General features: G+C 43.3%; 1 protein-coding gene across 2 annotated transcripts in view; it reads left to right on the forward strand.

Moving 5' to 3' along the window:
- LOC126094726 (transient receptor potential protein) overlaps nt 1-22,176 on the forward strand; it is a 412,416-nt gene that overhangs the window by 273,855 nt on the left and 116,385 nt on the right. For both annotated transcript variants that reach the window (XM_049909269.1, XM_049909268.1), the window contains exons 10-12: nt 1,386-1,538; nt 8,608-8,753; nt 17,794-17,900. In XM_049909269.1, the coding sequence (XP_049765226.1) occupies nt 1,386-1,538; nt 8,608-8,753; nt 17,794-17,900 (406 nt within the window). The remainder of the gene's footprint in view (nt 1-1,385; nt 1,539-8,607; nt 8,754-17,793; nt 17,901-22,176) is intronic.

The following is a 22,176-nucleotide window of genomic DNA, read 5'->3' on the forward strand; positions in this document are numbered from 1 at the left end:
CCCGGCGGGGTCAGGGATTTTTCCTGCCTCGAGATGACTGGATGTTGTTGTGTCGTCTTCATCATCATAATTCATCCCCATTACGGTCGGAGGAAGGCAATGGCATACCACCTCCACTAGGACCTTGCCTAGTACAGCGGTGTGGGTCTCCCGCCACGTCCCCTACGCTCCTCAGAGTATGGGACCTCATCATCATATTTAGATTTAATAAAAAAAATCATAAACACAGTCATAAAGACCGTTCAAAGTATACAAATAGACCGCTTGCTTTGTGGATGACACCAGTCATTGTAGTGTAACGACGTAAGTTTCTTATAAATGATTTTCGTTTGACATATGACCATGTGTAGACTTCGTCACCTACGTCAGTTACAATCCACTTCAAAATTATTTATATATTTTTTAAATTGTCACAGAATGGTTCTTGAACGAAACTGTAAAACATCATTTGAGTCGTAAGCACAGAATTACGTCACTCGGGCCAATTGGTTTGCGTAAACATTTTCAATTTAGATTTCGTTTGTTTCTCCTCAGAAATTATATTGACACACGTTATCTTGATTTAATCGATATTAGAATCACACATTGAATAAACTTTTGAGATTCAAAGTTGCGATGAACGCTGTCAAAATTCCATAATCTTGTCAAATATATTATTAATCAATTCACATAATTCTTCATAAATAAATCCTCAGAACACGTATTTCAACTTTAGTAGCATCCACTAGTTTATTATCTTCCTACATACAGACGTGAACCTGAACCTTCACAAGATAGGACTAAAATTTTCAATAAGATTAAACTTCCTATGATATCATTGTTGTACAAAAAGATTACATATTTTCATTTATCAATTTTTAGAAGCACGACGCAACAACTCGGTTCCAGGATCTTCTGTTGCTCTTTGGCTGTCGACCCGCGACGTATAGTGGCCAGGAATTTTCTCTCTGGTCGCGGCAGCGAAGATGCTGTCTCCGTTCGTTGCGCCGCCCTCTCCGTACATGAAACATAAAAAAAATACAAAAACTTTAGGCAATTCACAATCATTATAAAATATTAAAAAATACATAAACAAAAACTAAATTAAACTTATATTCACCTGCAAACTGGGCTGACACTGGTGGATGGGTGACGCTTCAATTTCGTCCCACTACATCATCCGCGCGAGTGACGATGTCACGAATTTTCGCGCGAGTAATGGAGGGTTAAACATTATCGTAGTATCCATGGTCTAATTCGTAACAAGTATAAGTTAAAAGGGACGTAAACCCTGGCATTCAGAATTACGTCGACATGCAACGTGATGTAAAAATTCCGCAGTAACACCTCTTACAATGCAGTAGGTACAGTGTGCTGAGAGAAGACTGTGTGTTTGTGTGTCGCAGCTCTCCTGGGCCTGGCGTCGCAGCGCGTGGAGTTCATGCTGATCGAGTGGTTCGGCAACGACTGGCTCCGCTCCATCCTGGCAGAGTGGAAGCGCAAGGAGCGCGGGTCGCTGCCGGGGCTCGTCGAGTTCGTCATCATCATCTACGTCTTCAGTGAGTGGCTCCGCCCCGCCCAGCCCGCACGGCGCTTTTTCGCGTTGCTAGCCGGAGGTGCCATACCAACAAGGAACGAGAAACCTAGTCGGGTCACCGGATTCACCGGCCTCTGCTTCACCCTGTATCGTTGAGTGGCAGTAAATGAAGGGCAGCGGTCGGCGGAACATCCCACTGGATGTTAACACTAGCTTTCCGATCAGGAGTCGCTCATTCTCCGCTAAATGACACTTGTCCTGACGAGGTTGAGAGACCCAATTCCAGTGCAGTCACCAAGTAAATATTCATAACATTGTATGAAGGCTTTCACGACCGGATGACATATCTTCTGGTAAACCTTCCGGGATGTAAGGTCGTGGTCCATCAGCTGTAGCAGAACACGCTTTTCGGTCAGGAAATCATCAAGTGAAGTTTTCCGAAACAAAAATTTTATCTACGACGACGAACTATTACCCACGGCTTTGTAGAGAAGCAATTGAAATATATAAACATAGGGATAATTTTAATCGGAAAGAAGAGACCATGAAACTTAGTGATATTTGGACAGTAGCACTGCAGAATTGCTAGACAGTTTTATCCGTGACGAGATTACGATCGATAGTTAAGTTTTATCTCTGACAAAGATTATCTCTGCATATCACGTGTAACTCTGGTTACACCCACTTTCTACGATATATAAGTCGCTCTCAGACGTCCGACCCGTGTCTTCAGCAAGGTCCTGGAATCTATCCTCACCTGACGCATCCACCAGCATCTCCGCCAGCACCGCCTCCTTCCCGTTACCCAGTGTGGTTTTCGGCCGTCCTTCTCTTCCGACGATCTTCTCCTTCACCTCACTCATCTCCTTTCTGAACAGCTTAATTCCCGTCGCTCCGCCATCTTCCTCTCCCTGGACCTCGAACGTGTTTATGACCGCGTGTGGCATTCCGGTCTCCTCTACAAGCTCCAAACCTTCGCCCTTCCCTTTAACTACGTCCGTCTGATCGGCTCCTTTCTCTCCCGCCGTCCTTCCTATGTCACCATCCATAACACAGATTCCTACACCTTTTTCCCCTCCACCGGTGTGCTCCAAGGCTCCGTCCTCTCCCCCCTTCTGTACCTTCTTTACACGGCGGACATGCCGCCACCGTCAGCCCCCGTCCACCTTCTCCAGTTTGCCGATGACACCGCCTTCCTTGCCCTTGCCCCCACCCTACAGCGCTCCCAACACCTTCTCCAATCCCATCTTGACCGGTTCACCGCTTGGTGCAACCAGTGGCTGCTCAAGGTCAATCCCTCCAAAACCCAGGCAAAACCACCCCTTCCTTCCGCCTCCTTGATTTCTATCTCACCATCTATGGCTGTCCTATCGCCCTCACTCCCACCCTTAAGTACCTTGGCGTCACCCTCGACCGTCGCCTCTCCTGGACTCCCCACCTCCAGACAATCCAAGCCAAGGCATGCTCCCGACTCAGTCTCCTCAAGCTCCTCTCCGGCCGTACGTGGGGTCTGGACCCCTCCACCATTCTCCACACCTATAAATCCCTCATCCGCCCTATCCTTTGTTATGCCCATCCGGCTTGGATCTCCGCCTCCCCTTACTTTTTACAAATCCCTCCAAATCCTTGAACGCCATGCTCTTCGCCTCACCTATCGCATCCATCTCCCCTCCCCTACACGGCTCCTGTACGATCTCATCCTCTTCCCCCACCTCCTCCTTTTCCTTGAAAGGATACAGATCCTGTACACCTCCTGTAAACTCGATCCTCCTCACCCGCTCACCTCCCCGATCCTCTCCCACCCCCGCCCGCTGCCGCACCTGTATTCCCACGTCCCACCCGGTCTCCATCTCTCCACCCTCCTTACCCTCTCCCAAGGTGGCTTCCGCCAGCTTCCCCTCCCTGATGATGTCCTCCTAACTTCCACCTACCCCTCCTACCAACTTTGATCCTCCCTCCCTCTTCCTGTATCTGTTCCTTTGGGCACCCTCCATCCCTCCTCCCCTTCTCCCCACTCCTCCCACGGGCCTCCCCTCCCCTGTCCTTCTACTCCTCCTCCCATCTCCTCAGCCATTGACATCTCTGTTCTCCCCTCTCCACCCTCTCCACCCGCCCTCACCCTTCTTCCCCTCTTCGCAGGTCCCCGGACTCGCACACGCTAAGTGGACTTTCGCGCGCCGGAGATCACCGCCATCTGCGTCTCGTATGTGTGACGTCGTTTTGTATTTTTAGTGTCCGCCGTCCCGCTTCTACGTTCACTTGTGCTGTCGGATTCATCAGTGTTATGTGCGCCGTGTCAACGTGTTTTCAGTGTTGTTATCGTCGCGTGTGAACGGCTCCGTGTTTTTTGTGTCTCTGTGACCACTATTTTTTGCCCATCACTCTATTCATTTTAATTCTTGTACTGTTATTGTCACCACTATGGCTGAACAGCGACGTAGCATGCCGCTGCCAGCCTACCTGTTTGTTCAGGTGTTAAAGTGTGTGTTGGGGTTTATGGGCGCTCAACATCGAGGTCATCAGCGCCTCAGGTGTTAAAATAACAATAAAGCAAAAAAAAAAAAGTCCGACCCGTCAGTCGGCAAGACTCACCGGAGGAGAAACACCCCTCTGAAGATGTCCAGCGCAGCTCTGGACGAAACGTTAGGAGCTGAAGAGTTTCATGGACCACGTCCTTACATCCCGGAAGGTTTACCAGAAGATATTCATAACATTGTTGGTAATATACCCGGGTCCCCCAAATAATAGATAACAACGTGGAGGCAGACGTCCTCAGACCACAACAATAGACTAAGAAAAACAATATCAGAGAGATACTTACAGTACAATTACTCTAAATAAAATGTAGTATGTTACCGGCCACTAACACTGTAACACCAACAATTAATTAAATTTTACTTATAGTACGTATACTCTCTAGTAGGAAAAATTCTCGATAAAATTTGAAGGGAAATTGGGGATATACAGGGTGCAAAATTTATTACACCGACCTAAACAACAGCAGCTTCAACCCGATTTGGCATCGAGTCGAGCTGAGTTTAGAAATCTTTTTCTGACGCTTGCTAGTAAACGTTTCTTTTTTCCACACCAGGATAACACGTTCTTGTTCAAAAATGGTTCAAATGGGTCTGAGCACTATGGGACTTAACATCTATGGTCATCAGTCCCGTAGAACTTAGAACTATTTAAACCTAACTAACCTAAGGACATCACACAACACCCAATCACGTTCTTGTTACAAACAAACGTCTCACAAATGCGACTTCTAAATGAGAAACGCACTGCTTTGTCTTTCCTCGTGTAAAGACGGATTGAGCTGCCCCCATCGATGTTGTTTTATGCAACCCGCAATGTCAAATCTAGCCTTGAAGAATCCACGTGCCAGATTTTCATATTCTCTCGCTCGCTAAGCCCTATCTGTCAGTCCCACGTGAAAAATGAACAGGACCTCTTTGTAGGAAACTTAATTAAGTTAAATTTTATACTGGGGTACGTTTTTGCTAGAGGCTGTAGTTTTCGAGTTATTCAAGAAAAATGTAGAAAAGGACATTAAAACGCACATCCCAATCCCACACTGAGCCCCATTGCTCAGGATTTCTAGTGTGTTGTTCATGTCCCTGCCTCCTACCACTGTACAAAAATTTGCGACTCCACGAATTATTTCCCACATTGATGTTCTCATAAATTTTACCTAACAACTTGTGAATTTTAACAGCATAAAATAAACAATTACATCCTTGTTTTCGTCAGACCTTCTGGCTACGAAACAACAGTGGTTGTAACGGTTAAATTTGGATCGAATTGTCAACGTAATTCATTTTATGCTAACGTTTACAAAATTCGTTTTTCTTTCATTACCCTCACGACCACGTTAAAATTAATAATGTTAACGAAGTAGCTGACTATACTGATGACACAATATCCCAATTAAGAGAGACCAAATATCTGGAAATTTTTGTACAGTGGTAGGAGGCAGTGCCACGAACAATACACTAAGAATCCTGATTGGTGAGGAATGAGTGTGGGGATAGACGTGCGTCTGAAGCTCACAGTTGTGCGTTTTTCTTAAATTACTCGTAGACTGTGGTCCCCAGTAATTAACTACCAGTATATTAAATTTCCTACAAAAAGGTGCTGTTCGTTTTCTCTCTAGGACTAATAGTTTGCGCGTAGCGAGCGAGAGAATATAAATATCTCGTGCATGGTTTTTGAAGGCCAGGTATAACATTGCGGGTTGCATAAAACGGCGGCGGAAGGAGCAGTCGAATCACCGTGTATAGAATTCAGATAGCATTGTTTTCACGAGCTTTGTCAGGTCGCACTGAAATGCTAATCATTTGCATATCCAAACATGGACTACACTTCACGCCAGTTTATCTTTTGTTGTATGCCGCTGCATTTACGGTGTTGCACTTTTAATGACCAGCGATTCAGAAATGTAATTCAAATGTCTTAATTAAACACAGATTCTGTCATAGTAACTCTCTCTCTGTCTATTTCTCTCTCTCTCTCTCTCTCTCTCTCTCTCTACTTCTGGGAATTTCAGCGAAAAAGAGAAACGTTGTGCTCACAACTAGTTCAAGTCCTTCCTTTCAAACTGGCAGTACAAGAAAATCTAAAAGATTGAGTGCCATCACTATAAAGGAACGTACTCCGAAACTCTTTCATATTTTATACGATGCCACTTACCAGCAATCCAAAGAATATATGTTCCAGCACTGCAGTCATGTAAACAAAATACGTTCTAACGCAGCATCAGAGCAGGTAGAGAATTTAATTTGCTTTTTAACTCATCTGAAGATTCTAGCATCTACTCACTAACAAAGTGTTTCGCTGTTCTACATAGTCAGAAACTCTCACCATTCACGAGCCAGTTCTTCTCCATCTGTGCTTTCTATTGCGATTACGAAATGATCCTGCTTTTCACCACAAATTATTGTTTTAACTGATGATCGCACTCATGATGGGTATATGATTCTGGTATTTCCTGAAGGACCCAGATCACTGTACTACGCCAGAGTTAGGCGTGATCTGACTTCTCCATGTGACTGTTCATACGAAAGATAGTTACGGTCTGGTTTCAACGTACATATGTAATTTTACATAACTTATAGATTTGGCGGACTTTTTACAACCGTTAAGGCTGTTCGATGATTGACAGCATTACATAATGATGTTTTAACGAGGAATCTGTTTATGACAGCTTGCGTAAATAAAGAAGTCCACTGTAGCTGTGGTAGATTTATTTTCTGAAATACTGCTCACAACTCGTTCAAGTCCTTCCTATCAAGCTGGCAATAGAATAAAATCTAAAAGATTGAATGTCATCACTATGAAAGAACGTACTCCGAAACTCTTTAATATTTTAAACGATACCATTTATCAACAACCCAAAGAATTTCACCTGTAGATTTCACGACACTCTTTTATTTACAAGAAGCACTGAAACTCATTTGCAGCCAAAGTAAATAAAGGCACATAAAAACCGAAAGACGTTAAGGGATAATTGTGTAACTGGTTGTAAATGTTGGTGAAATCCAGAACGAATGAGCTTCAGAGAGATACGAACGAAAGGCGGAAGGTTTAATATGTTACAATTAATGGTATGTAACATTAATGAAACTTCCTCTCCACCGTTTGTAGGACTTCGTGATTACATAAAAATGGGAAAAGGCTATTTACTGCTTCAGTATGTGGATCGTTTCATGTACTTTCTACGTAAATACTCATAAGTATCTACGATGTCGTGTGCTGATAGAGAGAAATAGAGAGACGTAATCTATTACAAAGAAAAATAAATTCTACCTGGAAAGTTTCGGCTGCATCGTAGATTTTTCGCTAAAAAGTCGGCATAAAGTTATAGCAAGTATTTTGTATTAATGAATAATTTAATTATGAAGCTCTTTAACACAGTGGTTACACAAAGCAGTACAGCGGTTACAGAACAGACAAATCAAAAGCTTGGCCCGTCGTTGGCCGCTGTGTACCCGATGAGCAAGCTGCGTAATCTCTTTGCGCCGCTTCTTCCTTTCCCTCTTCGACGCAGCCGCAGCTCTCGCATTCGCTCGGCACTGGACGTCTAGGCTTCAGCATCCTTTTCGTGGAGAGCTTTTCTCTGAGTTGCGTCTTCTATAAATCCGAACATATGTACTAATCGTATAGGATGTCATTTTTTTATTATTTCGTAATTTTTATTTTGCTCCTACTTCAGTTGTATTGCGGGAATATTTTAATTGTGTCACTTTAGTTCCTGGTAGTGCTCCGCAAGCTATTCACGATGACATCAAAATCCGTGTCCTACCTAAACGCGGTTCTGCGGTACACCAATTTACAACTTTACACAAACCCAATTTGTAACAATTACGCGCACCTGCCTACACTGGAACGATGACGTCACAGACAGGACAAATATCGCGTGACAAACACATACAGACATGACCTATCCATTCTGGGCGCAGCAACTGTTTACACGTTATTAGTTTCGTAGTTATCAGATACTCAAAGCTTCTGGTATTTTGCCACTCAAGAAAGTTCCACTGACGAGCGAACGGACGTTTTCACGCCAAAAAGAATACAGAAGGATAATGACATGCCTTGCCCTAGGTAGTTGTATAGAAACATAAAAAAGTCTAAACTCGCCCATGATTATACACACAATATGGGTATGGTTTTTGAAATGTCAAATGCAATTTGCCACTTTAAATGTTGGGTTTGTAATTATTCAACAACATATTCGTCAGTATCTGAAATAACCAAATATTTCTAATGTTGTCCTTCATTTCCACATTTTTGTAGCTTGCTTTCACTTGCTAAGGTCCTGTGATGATGATGAACATTTTCTGATGAATATTTAGCCTCGAAACAGTTTCTGAACAGAATAATTGAATACAGAAGTCAACTGTAGCTGTGAAAGATTTATTTCTTGAATTATTTATTATCTGCTGTCGATAACCCACGGTATTTCCCACCAACACGGTAGAAGGCCGTGATCATAACTCTATTGATACCAAAACCATAAAACTTCATATACGACAAAGTTTGCAAGACAGCAATATTCAGCTGGTACGTGACACAGTTGTGTGTGCCCACAGGTCTCATGTGGTGCGAAATAAGGTCCCTGTGGGGCGGCGGGCTGTTGGAGTACATCACGGACCTGTGGAACGTCGTCGATTTCATCACCAACATTTTCTACATGCAGTGGATAGCTCTCCGCTTCACTTCGTGGTACATCGTGCAGGTAAGTGCAAGGCCTTTATGCAAGAGTCGGATACATTAGCAGACCAACAACTCTATTTTGACATCGTTATCACACTTCTTCCCGGACCTAGCGAGTCTTGCTGAGTCTTTTGGGTGCCGGGCCGATGTCGCTCAGTTTTGCCAAAATTTCAGCCGGAAAACGTCTTGCCACCGCCAGACCATGGTGTTGATTTTTGGAAGATGCTCCCAATATGACGCTTAGTAAAAAGAAAGAAGGTACAGCCAGGATGTAAAGTCGCGTCAACTTCGACGTTATTCGAAACGTAACATAAGCAGCGAATGTGAAAGAAAATCGTCCGTGTTTTTTCCGCAAGAATTATTGGGTCATCGCGACCTACGCCATAAGACTTTTAGAAAATAAAACACAGAAAATCGAAATCTGGAGATTTGAACCACTGACTTCCCGAATGAGAGTCCAGTGTACCAACCATTGTGCCACTTCGCTGTCATGGTGAAAGATGTTGTCAGCAAGTGTCAAAGTAAGAACTATTAGTAGAGACGTTCTCCCAATTGAATGAAGTGGCTGGAGAGGGAATTACGTGCAGGCGGTAAGAGCATAAGGTGGTCACAATATGACGTTTCCCACAAAGAGCTTTTTGGAATTTTGTATCAATCTGTTTGTTTTTTTTAGGGGGGGGAGGTGGGGAGAAGGGGGGGAGGCCATCAGTCTTCATACTGGTTGAATGCGGCCCGCTAAGAATATCTCTGTTGTGTCGACCTCTGCATCTCAGAGAAGCATTTGTACCTAAAGTCTTTCAGTTATTTGTTGAATATAATCTCATCTCTGTTTCCCTATAAATTTTTTACCCTCTACTGCTTTTTTAGGTATCATCGATGTTATTCCTTGATATACATCTTACCATTCTCTCCTTTCGTAGGCTCAGTTTTTCCAGTTGTTCCTCTCTTCGCCGATTCTGCGGATGACCTCTTAAGCTCTTATCCCACCAATCCACCTACTTTTCAACATTTATCTACAGCACCACGTCTCAAACTCTTCGATTTTCTTCTTTTCCTGTTTTTCCACAGCTGCTCATTCACTTCCATACAACACTGTGCCCCAAACCCACATTCTGAGAAATTCTTTCCTCGTCCCAAGGCCGATGTTTGATACTAACAGTAAATTTCTTTTGGCCAGGAATGCCCACTTTTCCAGTGCTGGTCTGTTTTTTTTCTGTCACCCTTTCTTCGTCTGTCACGTGTCGCTTCGAAGACAGCAGAACTCCTTCACCAATTTTGATGTTACGTTTATCGCTGTTCTTTTTTTTCCTACTCCTCATTACTGTAGTCTTTCTTTGGTTTACTCTCAATCCATAGCGTGTGCTCATTAGGCTGTTCATCCCATTCAACAAATCCTGCAGTTCTTCCTCACTTTCGCTGAGGACAGCCATGCTCTCAGCAAATCTTATCATTGATAGTCATTCATCCCGAATTTTAATCAGCCCCCAATGCTACTTTTATTTCCATCGCTACTTCTTCAGCATTTGGATTGAACACTAGGAGCGACAACTACATTTCTGTTTCGTACCCTTTGACAGCGAGTACTTTGTTCTCGGTGTTGCATTATTATTTTCCCCCTTCCCGGTTCTTAATTATATTGTATATTACCCGTTTTTCCATATACCTCATACCTATTTTTCTGAGAATTTCGAACATATTGCAGCATTTTACTTTTTCGAATGCAGTTCCAGGGTCGACAAATCTTATTAAATGTGTCTTAATATTCCCACAAGTCTTGCTTCCGTTATCAGGCACACATGCCAGGACTTAATCTTGATCCTGTTGAGCACCATAGCTGACGAATTTTAATGATTACACAATAAACGTGTAATTGTACAGTTGAGCTGATTTTCATTAATCATTAAAATCATGCTGGGACTGCTACTCAGGTAGCTTTACCTTTCAAAATCCAGAGTGATGGTCTTCTAACAGACCCTAAATTTTCTTTTTCTTTCTTCTGTGTGCTATCCTTGTCAGTAACATGGGTGGATTCACTGGTAAGCTGACTGTGTGATAATTCTCACACTTATGTGCTTTTCCTGTCCTCAGAATTGTGTGGCTAACATGTGTGATGGTTTGTCTCCATACTTCTAGATTCTGCAAACGAAACTGAACAGTGGTTTGTGTGCCACTACCGTCAATAATCTTAAAAATTCCGAAGGTATGTTACACCCATGCCTTCCACCTTATTTGATCGCAAGTCTGCCGTAGTTGTGTCTTTTATAAACCCTCGTCGCCATTTTTTTATAAGGCCTCGTCGCTACTGTTGTGGACGCCGAGTTGCCACTGTTGTTAACGCAGGCCGAGTTTGTGATTTCGTGAAACGACTTCTCGTGCAGTACACCGCTAAGACAATTTCACCCTGCCGCTATTACACATCTATGCCCCAGGGTCAGGTAACAGGGTAGGAGAACGAAGATTCTACAGCACTCCAACAAATTAGTAACGAAGTCACACAAATAAGTTAAAAGATTTACTTATCTTTGTGACTAGTTGAATATGAAATCTGCAACACTGCATGTAATATAACACAGGAAAGGCCCTTAATGGCTAAGTATAAATAATCGTAGGTGAACTTCACAGTACGTAGCAAATGCAATTTTCAACAAGTGTCTGTTCACTTCTGAGAGTTCACTAAACGACGTTCCCTGTCTAAGTCAGCCCCAGACGATGATCTACAGGGTTATTACAAATGATTGAAGCGATTTCACAGCTCTACAATAACTTTCTTATTTGAGATATTTTCACAATGCTTCGCACACACATACAAAAACTCTAAAAGATTTTTTAGGCATTCACAAATGTTCGATATGTGCCCCTTTAGTGATTCGGCAGACATTAAGCCGATAATCAAGTTCCTCCCACACTTGGCGCAGCATGTCCCCATCAATGAGTTCGAAAGCATCGTTGATGCGAGCTCGTAGTTCTGGCACGTTTCTTGGTAGAGGAGGTTTAAACACTGAATCTTTTACATAACCCCACAGAAAGAAATCGCATGGGGTTAAGTCGGGAGAGCGTGGAGGCCATGACATGAATTGCTGATCATGATCTCCACCACGACCGATCCATCGGTTTTCCAATCTCCTGTTTAAGAAATGCCGAACATCATGATGGAAGTGCGGTGGAGCACCATCCTGTTGAAAGATGAAGTCGGCGCTGTCGGTCTCCAGTTCTGGCATCAGCCAATTTTCCGCGGGCTACGCGTGAAACTTGCCCGCACGCGTTCAACCGTTTCTTCGCTCACTGCAGGCCGACCCGTTGATTTCGCCTTACAGAGGCATCCAGAAGCTTTAAACTGCGCATACCATCGCCGAATGGAGTTAGCAGTTGGTGGATCTTTGTTGAACTTCGTCCTGAAGTGTCGTTGCACTGTTATGACTGACTGATGTGAGTGCATTTCAAGCACGACATACTCTTTCTCGGCTCCTGTCACCATTTTGCCTCACTGCGCTCTCGAGCGCTCTAACGGCAGAAACCTGAAGTGCGGCTTCAGCCGAACAAAACTTTATGAGTTTTTCTACGTATCTGTAGTGTGTCGTGACCATATGTCAATGAATGGAGCTACGGTGAATTTATGAAATCGCTTCAATCATTTGTAATAGCCCTGTATAACCAAGTGCGCGAGAGCTGCTCTTCTATCTTCCGACTAGGATTATCCGTTGCTGTCCAGTCATTGACGGATTGTACTCGCCCGGCAATTGGCCGACGCGACGTCGATATCTTCATCCTCAGCGCCGCCCGAGGCGCTGTTGGAACTCGCGCAAGTGGCGGGTCTCTACGGCACTGGCACCAGTTCGCATCTCTGCGCCTGGCGTGCTTTTGCCCTGGCTGTGTCGTGTTCGGACGACCCAGCACTGTTCAGCTCTGAGTGGGCCCGCTGTGTCTACCACATGCACCTCTTTTCCTTCTTGTATTGCATCACACCGTCCGTCCCCCTTGCAGACGGCTTCACTGTACTACACTACTGGCCATTAAAATTGCTACACCACGAAGATTACGTGCTACAGCCGCGAAATTTAACCGTCAGGAAGGAGATGCTGTGATATGCAAATGATTAGCTTTTCATAGTATTCACACAAGGTTGGCGCCGGTGGCGACACCCACAACGTGCTGACATGAGGAAAGTTTCCAACCGATTTCTCATACACAAACAGCAGTTGACCGGCGTTGCCTGGTGAAACGTTGTTGTGATGCCTCGTGTAAGGAGGAGAAATGCCTACCATCACGTTTCCCACTTTGATAAAGGTCGGATTGTAACCTATCGCGATTGCGGTTTATCGTATCGTGACATTGTTGCTTGCGTTGGTCGAGATCCAATGACTGCTAGCAGAATATGGAATCGGTGGGTTCAGGAGGGTAATACGGAACGCCGTGCTGGATCCCAACGGCCTCGTTATCACTAGCAGACGAGACGACAGGCATCTTATCCGCGTGGCTGTAACGGATCGTGCAGTCACATCTCGATCCCTGAGTCAACAGATAGGGACGTTTGCAAGACAACAACCATCTGCACGAACAGTTCGACGACGTTTGCAGCAGCATGGACTATGAGCTTGGAGACCATGGCTGTGGTTACCCTTGACGCTGCATCACAGACAGCAGCGCCTGCGATGGAGTAGTCAGCGACGAACCTGGATGCACGAATGGCAAAACGTCATTTTGTCGGATGAATCCACGTTCTGTTTACAGCATCATGATGGTCGCATCCGTGTTTGGCGACATCGCGGTGAACGCTCATCGGAAGCGTGTATTCGTCATCGCCATACTGGCGTATCACCCGGCGTGGTGGTATGGGGTGCCATTGGTTACACGTCTCGGTCACCTCTTGTTCGCATTGACTGCACTCTGAACAGCGGATGTTACATTTCAGATGTATTACGACCCGTGGCTCTACCCTTAATTCGATCCCTGCGAAACCCTACATTTCAGCAGGATAATGCACGACCGCATGTTGCAGGTCCTGTACGAGCCCTTCTGGACACAGAAAATGTTCGACTGCTGCCCTGGCCAGCACATACTCCAGATCTCTCACCAATTGATAACTTCTGGTCAATGGTGGCCGAGCAACTGGCTCCTCACAATACGCCAGTCACTACTCTTGATGAACTGTGGTACTGTGTTGAAGCTGCGTGGGCAGCTGTACCTGTAAACGCCATCCAAGCTCTGTTTGACTCAATGCCCATGCGCATCAAGGTCGTTATTACGGCCAGAGGTGGTTGTTCAGGGTATTTATTTCTCAGGATCTATGCACCCAAATTGCGTGAAAATGTAATCACATGTCATTTCTATTATAATATATTTGTCCAATGAATACCCGTTTATCATCTGCATTTCCTCTTGGTGTAGCAATTTTAATGGCCAGTAGTGTGTTTATACGTATCCACTCTGTCCCCTACAAATTTAATAGTAGAACTGTTCTTGCATTCTCTGCGTTGGTACCTTTTCTTTTATTTTCCTCGATTTTTGACTTTTCTAAGTACTGAACCTTTCCTTTCGACAGTCATTACTTCACATTTTGGCTGCATCCATTTCGTCTTGGCTTGCCATTGCCTCCTGTTTATTTCATTCCTAACGGACATAGTGAAACGACTCTGACTTAACATTGTACAACATTGTACAACGCTGCAAACGGATCTGTGTTCCGTTCCATCACTTTGTTTTAATCTGTCACATGTAAAGAATAGCAGTTTGCTCTGGACGTGTGCGAGCCTAGCGGTTTATTCGATGAATCGCTGTGAACGTCAGTCGGACAGATAATCGAATATAATGCTTCGTGAATAGAGAGTTATTTTGTGTCCACTCAGTGTGCATATCAGCACACACTGTTTTTTTTTTCCTTCGTTGTTACATCGAAGGCTCCATAGCTGTTCTTGTGGCGTTATAGGTCGCCAGAACGCTGCTTTAAAGTTTGCGATTTATTTCATGTGAGGTAGTAGGAATTTTCCACTTCAGCTCACTCGAGGTCTCGATACTATTCGTGCATCTGTGTGAGAAATTCGGAAGGCAGCGCCCATTTGGTTATTAACGGATCTCTTATTCTTTGTTCTACTTCTTAGTACATCAACCTTGAAGCTCAACGTAATTTTCTGCAATATAAAGGCACTTGCTGCCGTGGTTGAACACCTTCTGTGTTTCCTAGTTTCAGAACGCTGTTATCAATTACCTTAACCACTTTTTGACACAGCTTGAATCAATGTTTGCGAAACACTGAGACAATAATCATTTTTTTCATTTCTCGAAAGAGGTAAGAATCACAAAAGCAAAATCCGGGGTGAATTTTGTTACAGTCGAACAACTGACAATAATATTTTCAAAAGTTATCCACTTTTCATGTAACAAGTATGGCAGCATGTCATGTGACAAAATTATGTCACGTTCTTTATTTTTAACTATCTTCGATTTTTTCACCTGTCACTATACACTGTTGACAAGATTTAGAGCCTCGTTATCTAAACTGAATTAGTCAGACACCTATTTTGTCCTAAAAGACAGTATCTATAACCTCTTTCTGAAAAAAAAGTCAGAAATAATTCACAGAATTCTGTGATGAATCAGTGTGAGCCCTGTCAATTCATTGGTTTTGTCTCGACGTTCACGCACCAAACGCTCATCTCGTGCCCGGAAGAATTTAATGGGTTAAGTGACCATCTTGGTATGCATATTGAAACTAGAATGTTTCAGCTCACGTTCTCTTGGTCTTATGGTCATCAGAAAGAAATTTTGGCAATTAACGAGCACGAGACGTGTGGTAGTCTAATCTTCCAGTTATTACGTCGTACAAAACTGTGCGCATAACGTAAGTCAAACGTTCCAGTAATTCCGTAACACCCGATCGTCCTCGTTTTGCACGAGTTCGTCGATGACTGCAGACAATGCTTCACTCCTCGCCTGGCCGTGTGAATTACTTGGTCCGTTCCGAGACAGCATAACAGTCTCTCCACAAACTGCACAACTTTCAGTTTGAAATGGCTCTGAGCACTATGGGACTCAACTGCTGTGGTCATAAGTCCCCTAGAACTTAGAACTACTTAAACCTAACTAACCTAAGGACAGCACACAACACCCAGCCATCACGAGGCAGAGAAAATCCCTGACCCCGCCGGGAATCGAACCCGGGAACCCGGGCGTGGGAAGCGAGAACGGTACCGCACGACCACGAGATGCGGGCTTCAGTCTGAATATCTAGGGATTACTAATATTTTTAATGCCTCGCAAACGAAAATTCAGTGTCTGCATATACTTCAGTGTAGTATGGTTTTTTGATTGCAGCAGTCATTCCCTTTATCACTAAAATTAGGACGTTACCAGTGATTCTTTTACTCGTTCCTTCCGGATACGACAACGTAACTGACGTGCATTAGATGTCTCTACGTTTGCTTTGTCTCTTGCAAAATGCAGGCGGAAATTACTTTTCAAATTGTTCTCGTGAGAAGCAAAGAAGTCATTTACTGTTAAAAAAAGATAAAAGGTATTTGCGCTGCTACCTTCACTACAAATAACGTGAGATAAACTATTAATTTCCCCTCCTTTTACACACTTTCTTTGTGTATTAATTACTCTTATATTTATCTTTGTTAGTTATCTTTTACTATACCTTCGAAGTACAACACTTTATAGTGGTTGTTTCAATTTAGTCTCACAACACATAAAAAATTATCGTTATCAGAGAAGTCGTAGCATTATCTTGTACACACTCACACTGATATACTGTAATCATCTAATGCCTGCATTTCTGAATCCGGATCTTAAAAAAAAAACAATCGTAAATCACAACTTTAAGCAATGTTAGATTGCGGACGAGAGGTACACCGATAAAAGTAAGCTTTAAAAAGTTATTTTCAGTTGTTGAAATCATGTAAACATCATGTAAACACAATCAGCTGCTTTTGAAGTGTTTAACAGTCAGCCCGGTGTTCGGATGTAGAACCCAGCCTCGGTGGCATTTGATTCGGAGAACAACGAATGATTGCAAGCATAGCGATATCTAGAACATAACAATTTTATACATAACGGCAGAAACATAAGTTTACTTACATATTGTATACACGATTGCTGTGCTGTAGATATCGAAGACATAGAATTATTCGTTGTCCTCCAGATGCCACTGACGACGGGTTCTGCAGCTCGTGGTGTTTACAAGATGACTTTTAACAAAATTTACGAGCGTACTATGTTCTGGCGGATATAGTCGGAGCTGGCTCCAGTCGCCGATAACTCGATTGTTCGCCTGTCAGAAGCGATAGAAAACTATCAGAAGTCACACTCCATTCCATGCACACATCCGCCACACGACAATAAGTCCAACACATGAACAGACTGTGGCTTGGCGACAGGGAGTATCCAACGCCACATGTTGTTCCCGACGCACTCGCACGCTACCATCAGCGTGTAACAACGCTGACAGCGACATATTGCCTCGGGCAATCTATTTACAGGAATAGAACATCCAACAGTTGTGTTTCTGCGTCCATGTCGTCCTTTATGCCGCATGAAGCACTTCGAACATCTGCAACGAAAAGATTGAGATGGTGGCTTCAGCAATACCGAGGCAATGATTCTGCACAGAATAGCAGCGTACCAGTTGTTATTTTTCAGCACTGAGTTAGAGAATGATTCACCGTGTCCTTTCTATCCGTTATTACTGTCAGTCAACAGAAATTCCTGCTATCGGCACATGGTTGCCCGTGTCAGTAGATTCTAAGGTGGCAGTTTTACCCGTTTAATACCGTAGGTATTGTGGCAGTAGACTGAGTGTCCCTTGCGTCAATTAGCAACCGTCTGACCACGATGATACGTGCGGGTGTCTTGCCCACCCTGTGATCATACGTCACACCGATGGCATTAGCATGTACCACAACAAGCTCTTCGTCTCTAGCACAGTATTTGTCTCTAACTCAGTTTTTCGCGACTGTCTAATAAAACGAAATTGTATATTATTCGGATGACAGAAAACCTTTCATAATCTGAGAGATGAAATGAATTCTTTAACATCGATAGTGAATGTGTGTGTTTGTGTGCCACAGCGGGAGTACAGCCAGGGCATGGAGCCCTGGTACCCTCGCGAGAAGTGGGACCCCTTCGACCCCATGCTGCTGTCTGAGGGCGCGTTCGCCGCTGGAATGATATTCAGGTGAGCCCTGGTCTCACATCTCCCTTCAAGTTGTCTGTTATACATCAACAAGCAGTTTCGCAACTCCTAGCTTATTGCTTCCGTTGACTGACAAATTGACACCTGCTCTAGCATACATGACCCCATTTTCAAATTTTCTCTGATGTACGTACATGGTAAGCATTTTACATGTAAAATTTGTAAATTAGAAAACCTAAATCAATATGATTGGGCTGTTTCGTACTCTTCCCCTTCCAAACACTAGTTCAGCTGATGTGTATCTACAGATCGAAATGGTTACAACATATTTCGCTGTACTTGAGAGAGGCATTTGCGTATGAAACGAAAGGAATCACACTGTCGTAAACTGTACTTGAGTGTGACATTTGCATATTCAGTAAAAGGAATTACAGTGTCTTAGATTGCAACTGAGTGAGCAATTGCATATTCTATGAAAGGATAAGGAGCAATGACTGACACAACGTAGGGGAATTAATCACAAACATTAATTTTCGTAAACAAAAGATCCTTTTGGACCACAGCTCTACAAATACAATTTATGAATTTCTTTACTCGTGAAAAGGAAGGAAGGCCTTGCACGCTCTATGTACATGTGTGCAAGACCTGCCCCACTTGGTCTTTATGGTAGTTTCTCACTGTCGACCCAGGACATCCAATATGTAGCACAAGTGTACCATTCCTAGTTTGGAAGTATTTACGAAGTGCGGTGGTAATGAAGTACAACACTTCATTGATTTAAAAAGATTAAGAATAGGGGGAGTCACAACAAATTTGCGACATCATGTAAGGTAAAAAACATCCACAATGTTCCTTGGAAAAGAAGGCACCTTTGAGTGATATAATATTGTTGACATACTATAAACTCCTCCCCCCCCCCACCCCCATGAACCATGGACCTTGCCGTTGGTTGGGAGTCTTGCGTGCCTCAACGATACAGATAGCCGTACCGTAGGTGCAACCACGATGGATGGGTATCTGTTGAGAGGCCAGACAAACATGTGGTTCCTGAAGAGGGGCAGCAGCCTTTTCAGTAGTTGCAAGGGCAACAGTCTGGATGATTGACTGATCTGGCCTTGTAACACTAGCCAAAACGGCCTTGTTGTACTGGTACTGCGAGCGGCTGAAAGCAAGGGGAAACTACAGCCGTAATTTTTCCCGAGGGCATACAGCTTTACTGTATGGTTAAATGATGATGGCTTCCTCTTGGGTAAAATATTCCGGAGGTAAAATAATCCCCCATTCGGATCTCCGGGCGGGGACTACTCAACAGGACGTCGTTATCTGGACAAAGAAAACTGGCGTTCTACGGATCGGAGAGTGAAATGTCAGATCCCTTAATCGGGCAGGTAGGTTAGAAAATTTAAAAAGGGAAATGGATAGGTTAATGTTAGATATAGCGAGAATTAGTCAAGTTCGGTGGTAGAAGGAACAAGACTTTTGGTCAGGTGAATACAGGATTATAAATACAAAATAAAGTACGGGTAATGCAGGAGTAGGTTTAATAATGAATAAAAAAAATAGCAGTGCGGGTAAGCTACTACAAACAGCATAGTGAACGCATTGTTGTGGCCAACATAGACACAAAGCCCACGCCTACTACAGCAGTACAAGTTTATATGCCAACTAGTTCTGCAGATTATGAGATAAAAGAAATTATTCAGGTAGTGAAGGGAGACGAAAATTTAATAGTCATGGGTGACTGGAATTCGAGAGTAGGAAAAGTGAGAGAAGGAAACATAGTAGGTGAATATGGGTGGGGGATAAGAAATGAAAGAGGAAGCCGTCTGGTAGAATTTTGCACAGAGCATAACTTAATCACAGTAACACTTGGTTCAAGAATCATAAAAGGAGGTTATAGACATGGAAGAATCCTGGAGATACTCGAAGGTATCAGATAGATTATCTAATGGTAAGACAGAGATTTAGGAACCAGGTTTTAAATTGTAAGACATTTCCAGGGGCAGATATGGACTCTGACCACAATCTATTGGTTATGAACTGTAGATTAAAACTGAAGAAACTGCAAAAATGTCGGAATTTAAGGAGATGGGACCTGGATAAACTGACTAAACCGGAGGTTTTACAGAGTTTCAGGGAGAGCATAAGGGAACAATTGACAGGAATGGGGGAAAGAAATACAGTAGAAGAAGAATGGGTAGCTCTGAGGGATGAAGAAGTGAAGGCAGCAGAGGATCAAGTAGGTAAAAAGACGAGGGCTAGTAGGAATCCTTGGGTAACAGAAGATATATTGAATTGATGAAAGGAGAAAATATAAAAATGCAGTAAATTAAGCAGGCAAAATGGAATACAAACGTCTCAAAAATGAGATCGACAGGAAGTGCAAAATGGCTAAGCAGGGATGGCAAGAGGACAAGTGTGAGGATATAGAGGCTTATCTCACCAGGGGTAAGATAGATACTGCCTACAGGAAAATTAAAGAGACCTTTGGAGAAAAGAGAACCACTTGTATGAATATCAAGAGCTCAGATGGAAACCCAGTTCTAAGCAAAGAAGGCAAAGCAGAAAGGTGGAAGGAGTATATAGAGGGTCTACACAAGGGCTCTGTCCTTGAGGACAATATTATGGAGATTGAAGAGGATGTAGATGAAGATGAAATGGGAGATACGATACTGCGTGAAGAGTTTGACAGAGCACTGAAAGACCTGGCCGAAACAAGGCCCCTGGGAGTAGACAACATTCCATTAGAACTACTGACGGCCTTGGGAGAGCCAGTCCTGTCAAAACTCTACCATCTGGTGAGGAAGATGTATGGGACAGGTGAAATACCCTCAAAAATCAAGAAGAATGTAATAATTCCAATCCCAAAGAAAGGAGGTGTTGACAGATGTGAAAATTACCGAACTATCAGTTTATTAAGTCACAGCTGCAAAACACTAATGCGAATTCTTTACAGACGAATCGAAAAACTGGTAGAAGTCGACCTCGGGGAAGATCAGTTTGGATTTCGTAGAAATATTGGAACACGTGAGGCAATACACACCTTACGACTTATCTTAGAAGAAAGATTAAGAAAAGGCAAACCTACGTTAAATATCTAGCATTTGTAGACGTAGAGAAAGCTTTTGACAATGTTGACTGGAATACTCTGTTTCAAATTCTGAAGGTGGCAGGGGTAAAATACAGGGAGCGAAAGGCTATTTACAATTTGTACAGAAACCAGATGGTAGTTATAAGAGTCGAGGGGAGGAAAGGGAAGCAGTGGTTGGGAAGGGAGTGAGACAGTGTTGCAGCCTCACCCCGATGTTATTCATTCTGTGTATTGAGCAAGCAGTGAAGGAAACAATAGAAAAATTCGGAGTAGGTATTAAAATCCATGGAGAAGAAATAAAAAGTTGGAAGTCCGCCGATGACATTGTAATTCTGTCAGAGACAGCAAAGGACTTTGAAGAGCAGTTGAACGGAATGGACAGTGTCTTGAAAAGAGGGTATAAGATGAACATCAACTAAAGCAAAACGAGGATAATGGAATCTAGTCGAATTAAATCAGGTGATGCTGAGGGTATTAGATTAGGAAATGAGACGCTTAAAGTAGTAAATGAGTTTTGCTGTTTTGGGAGCAAAATAACTGATGATGGTCGAAGTAGAGAGGATATAAAATGTAGACTGGCAATGGCAAGGAAAGCGTTTCTGAAGAAGAGAAATTTGTTAACGTCGAGTATAGGTTTAAGTCTCAGGAAGTCGTTTCTGAAAGTATTTGTATGGAGTGTAGCCATGTATGGAAGTGAAACATGGACGATAAATAGTGTGGACAAGAAGAGAATAGAAGCTTTCGAAATGTGGTGTACAGAAGAATGCTGAAGATTAGATGGGTAGGTCACATAACTAATGAGGAAGTATTGAATAGGATTGGGGAGAAGAGGAGTTTGTGGCACAACTTGACTAGAAGAAGAGATCGGTTGGTAGGACATGTTCTGAGGCATCGAGGGATCACAAATTTAGCATTGGAGGGCAGCGTGGAGGGTAAAAATCGTAGAGGGAGACCAAGAGATGAATACACTTAGCAGATTCAGAAGGATGTAGGTTGCAGTAAGTACTGGGAGATGAAGCAGCTTGCACAGGATAGAGTAGCATGGAGAGCTGCATCAAACCAGTCTCAGGACTGAAGACCACAACAACAACAACAACAACAACTATAAACTTGAGATAATAACTGGCTCCCTAATTTCGTGGTTGCTTAAAGACGAAAAACTGGCACAATGTAAAAATGAGAATTTAGGGAAGTCATGAACATGTGAGCGCGCGCCCTCGCTGAAGC

The sequence above is a fragment of the Schistocerca cancellata genome, chromosome 8 (assembly GCF_023864275.1).
Source record: "Schistocerca cancellata isolate TAMUIC-IGC-003103 chromosome 8, iqSchCanc2.1, whole genome shotgun sequence".
Lineage (NCBI taxonomy): Eukaryota > Metazoa > Arthropoda > Insecta > Orthoptera > Acrididae > Schistocerca > Schistocerca cancellata.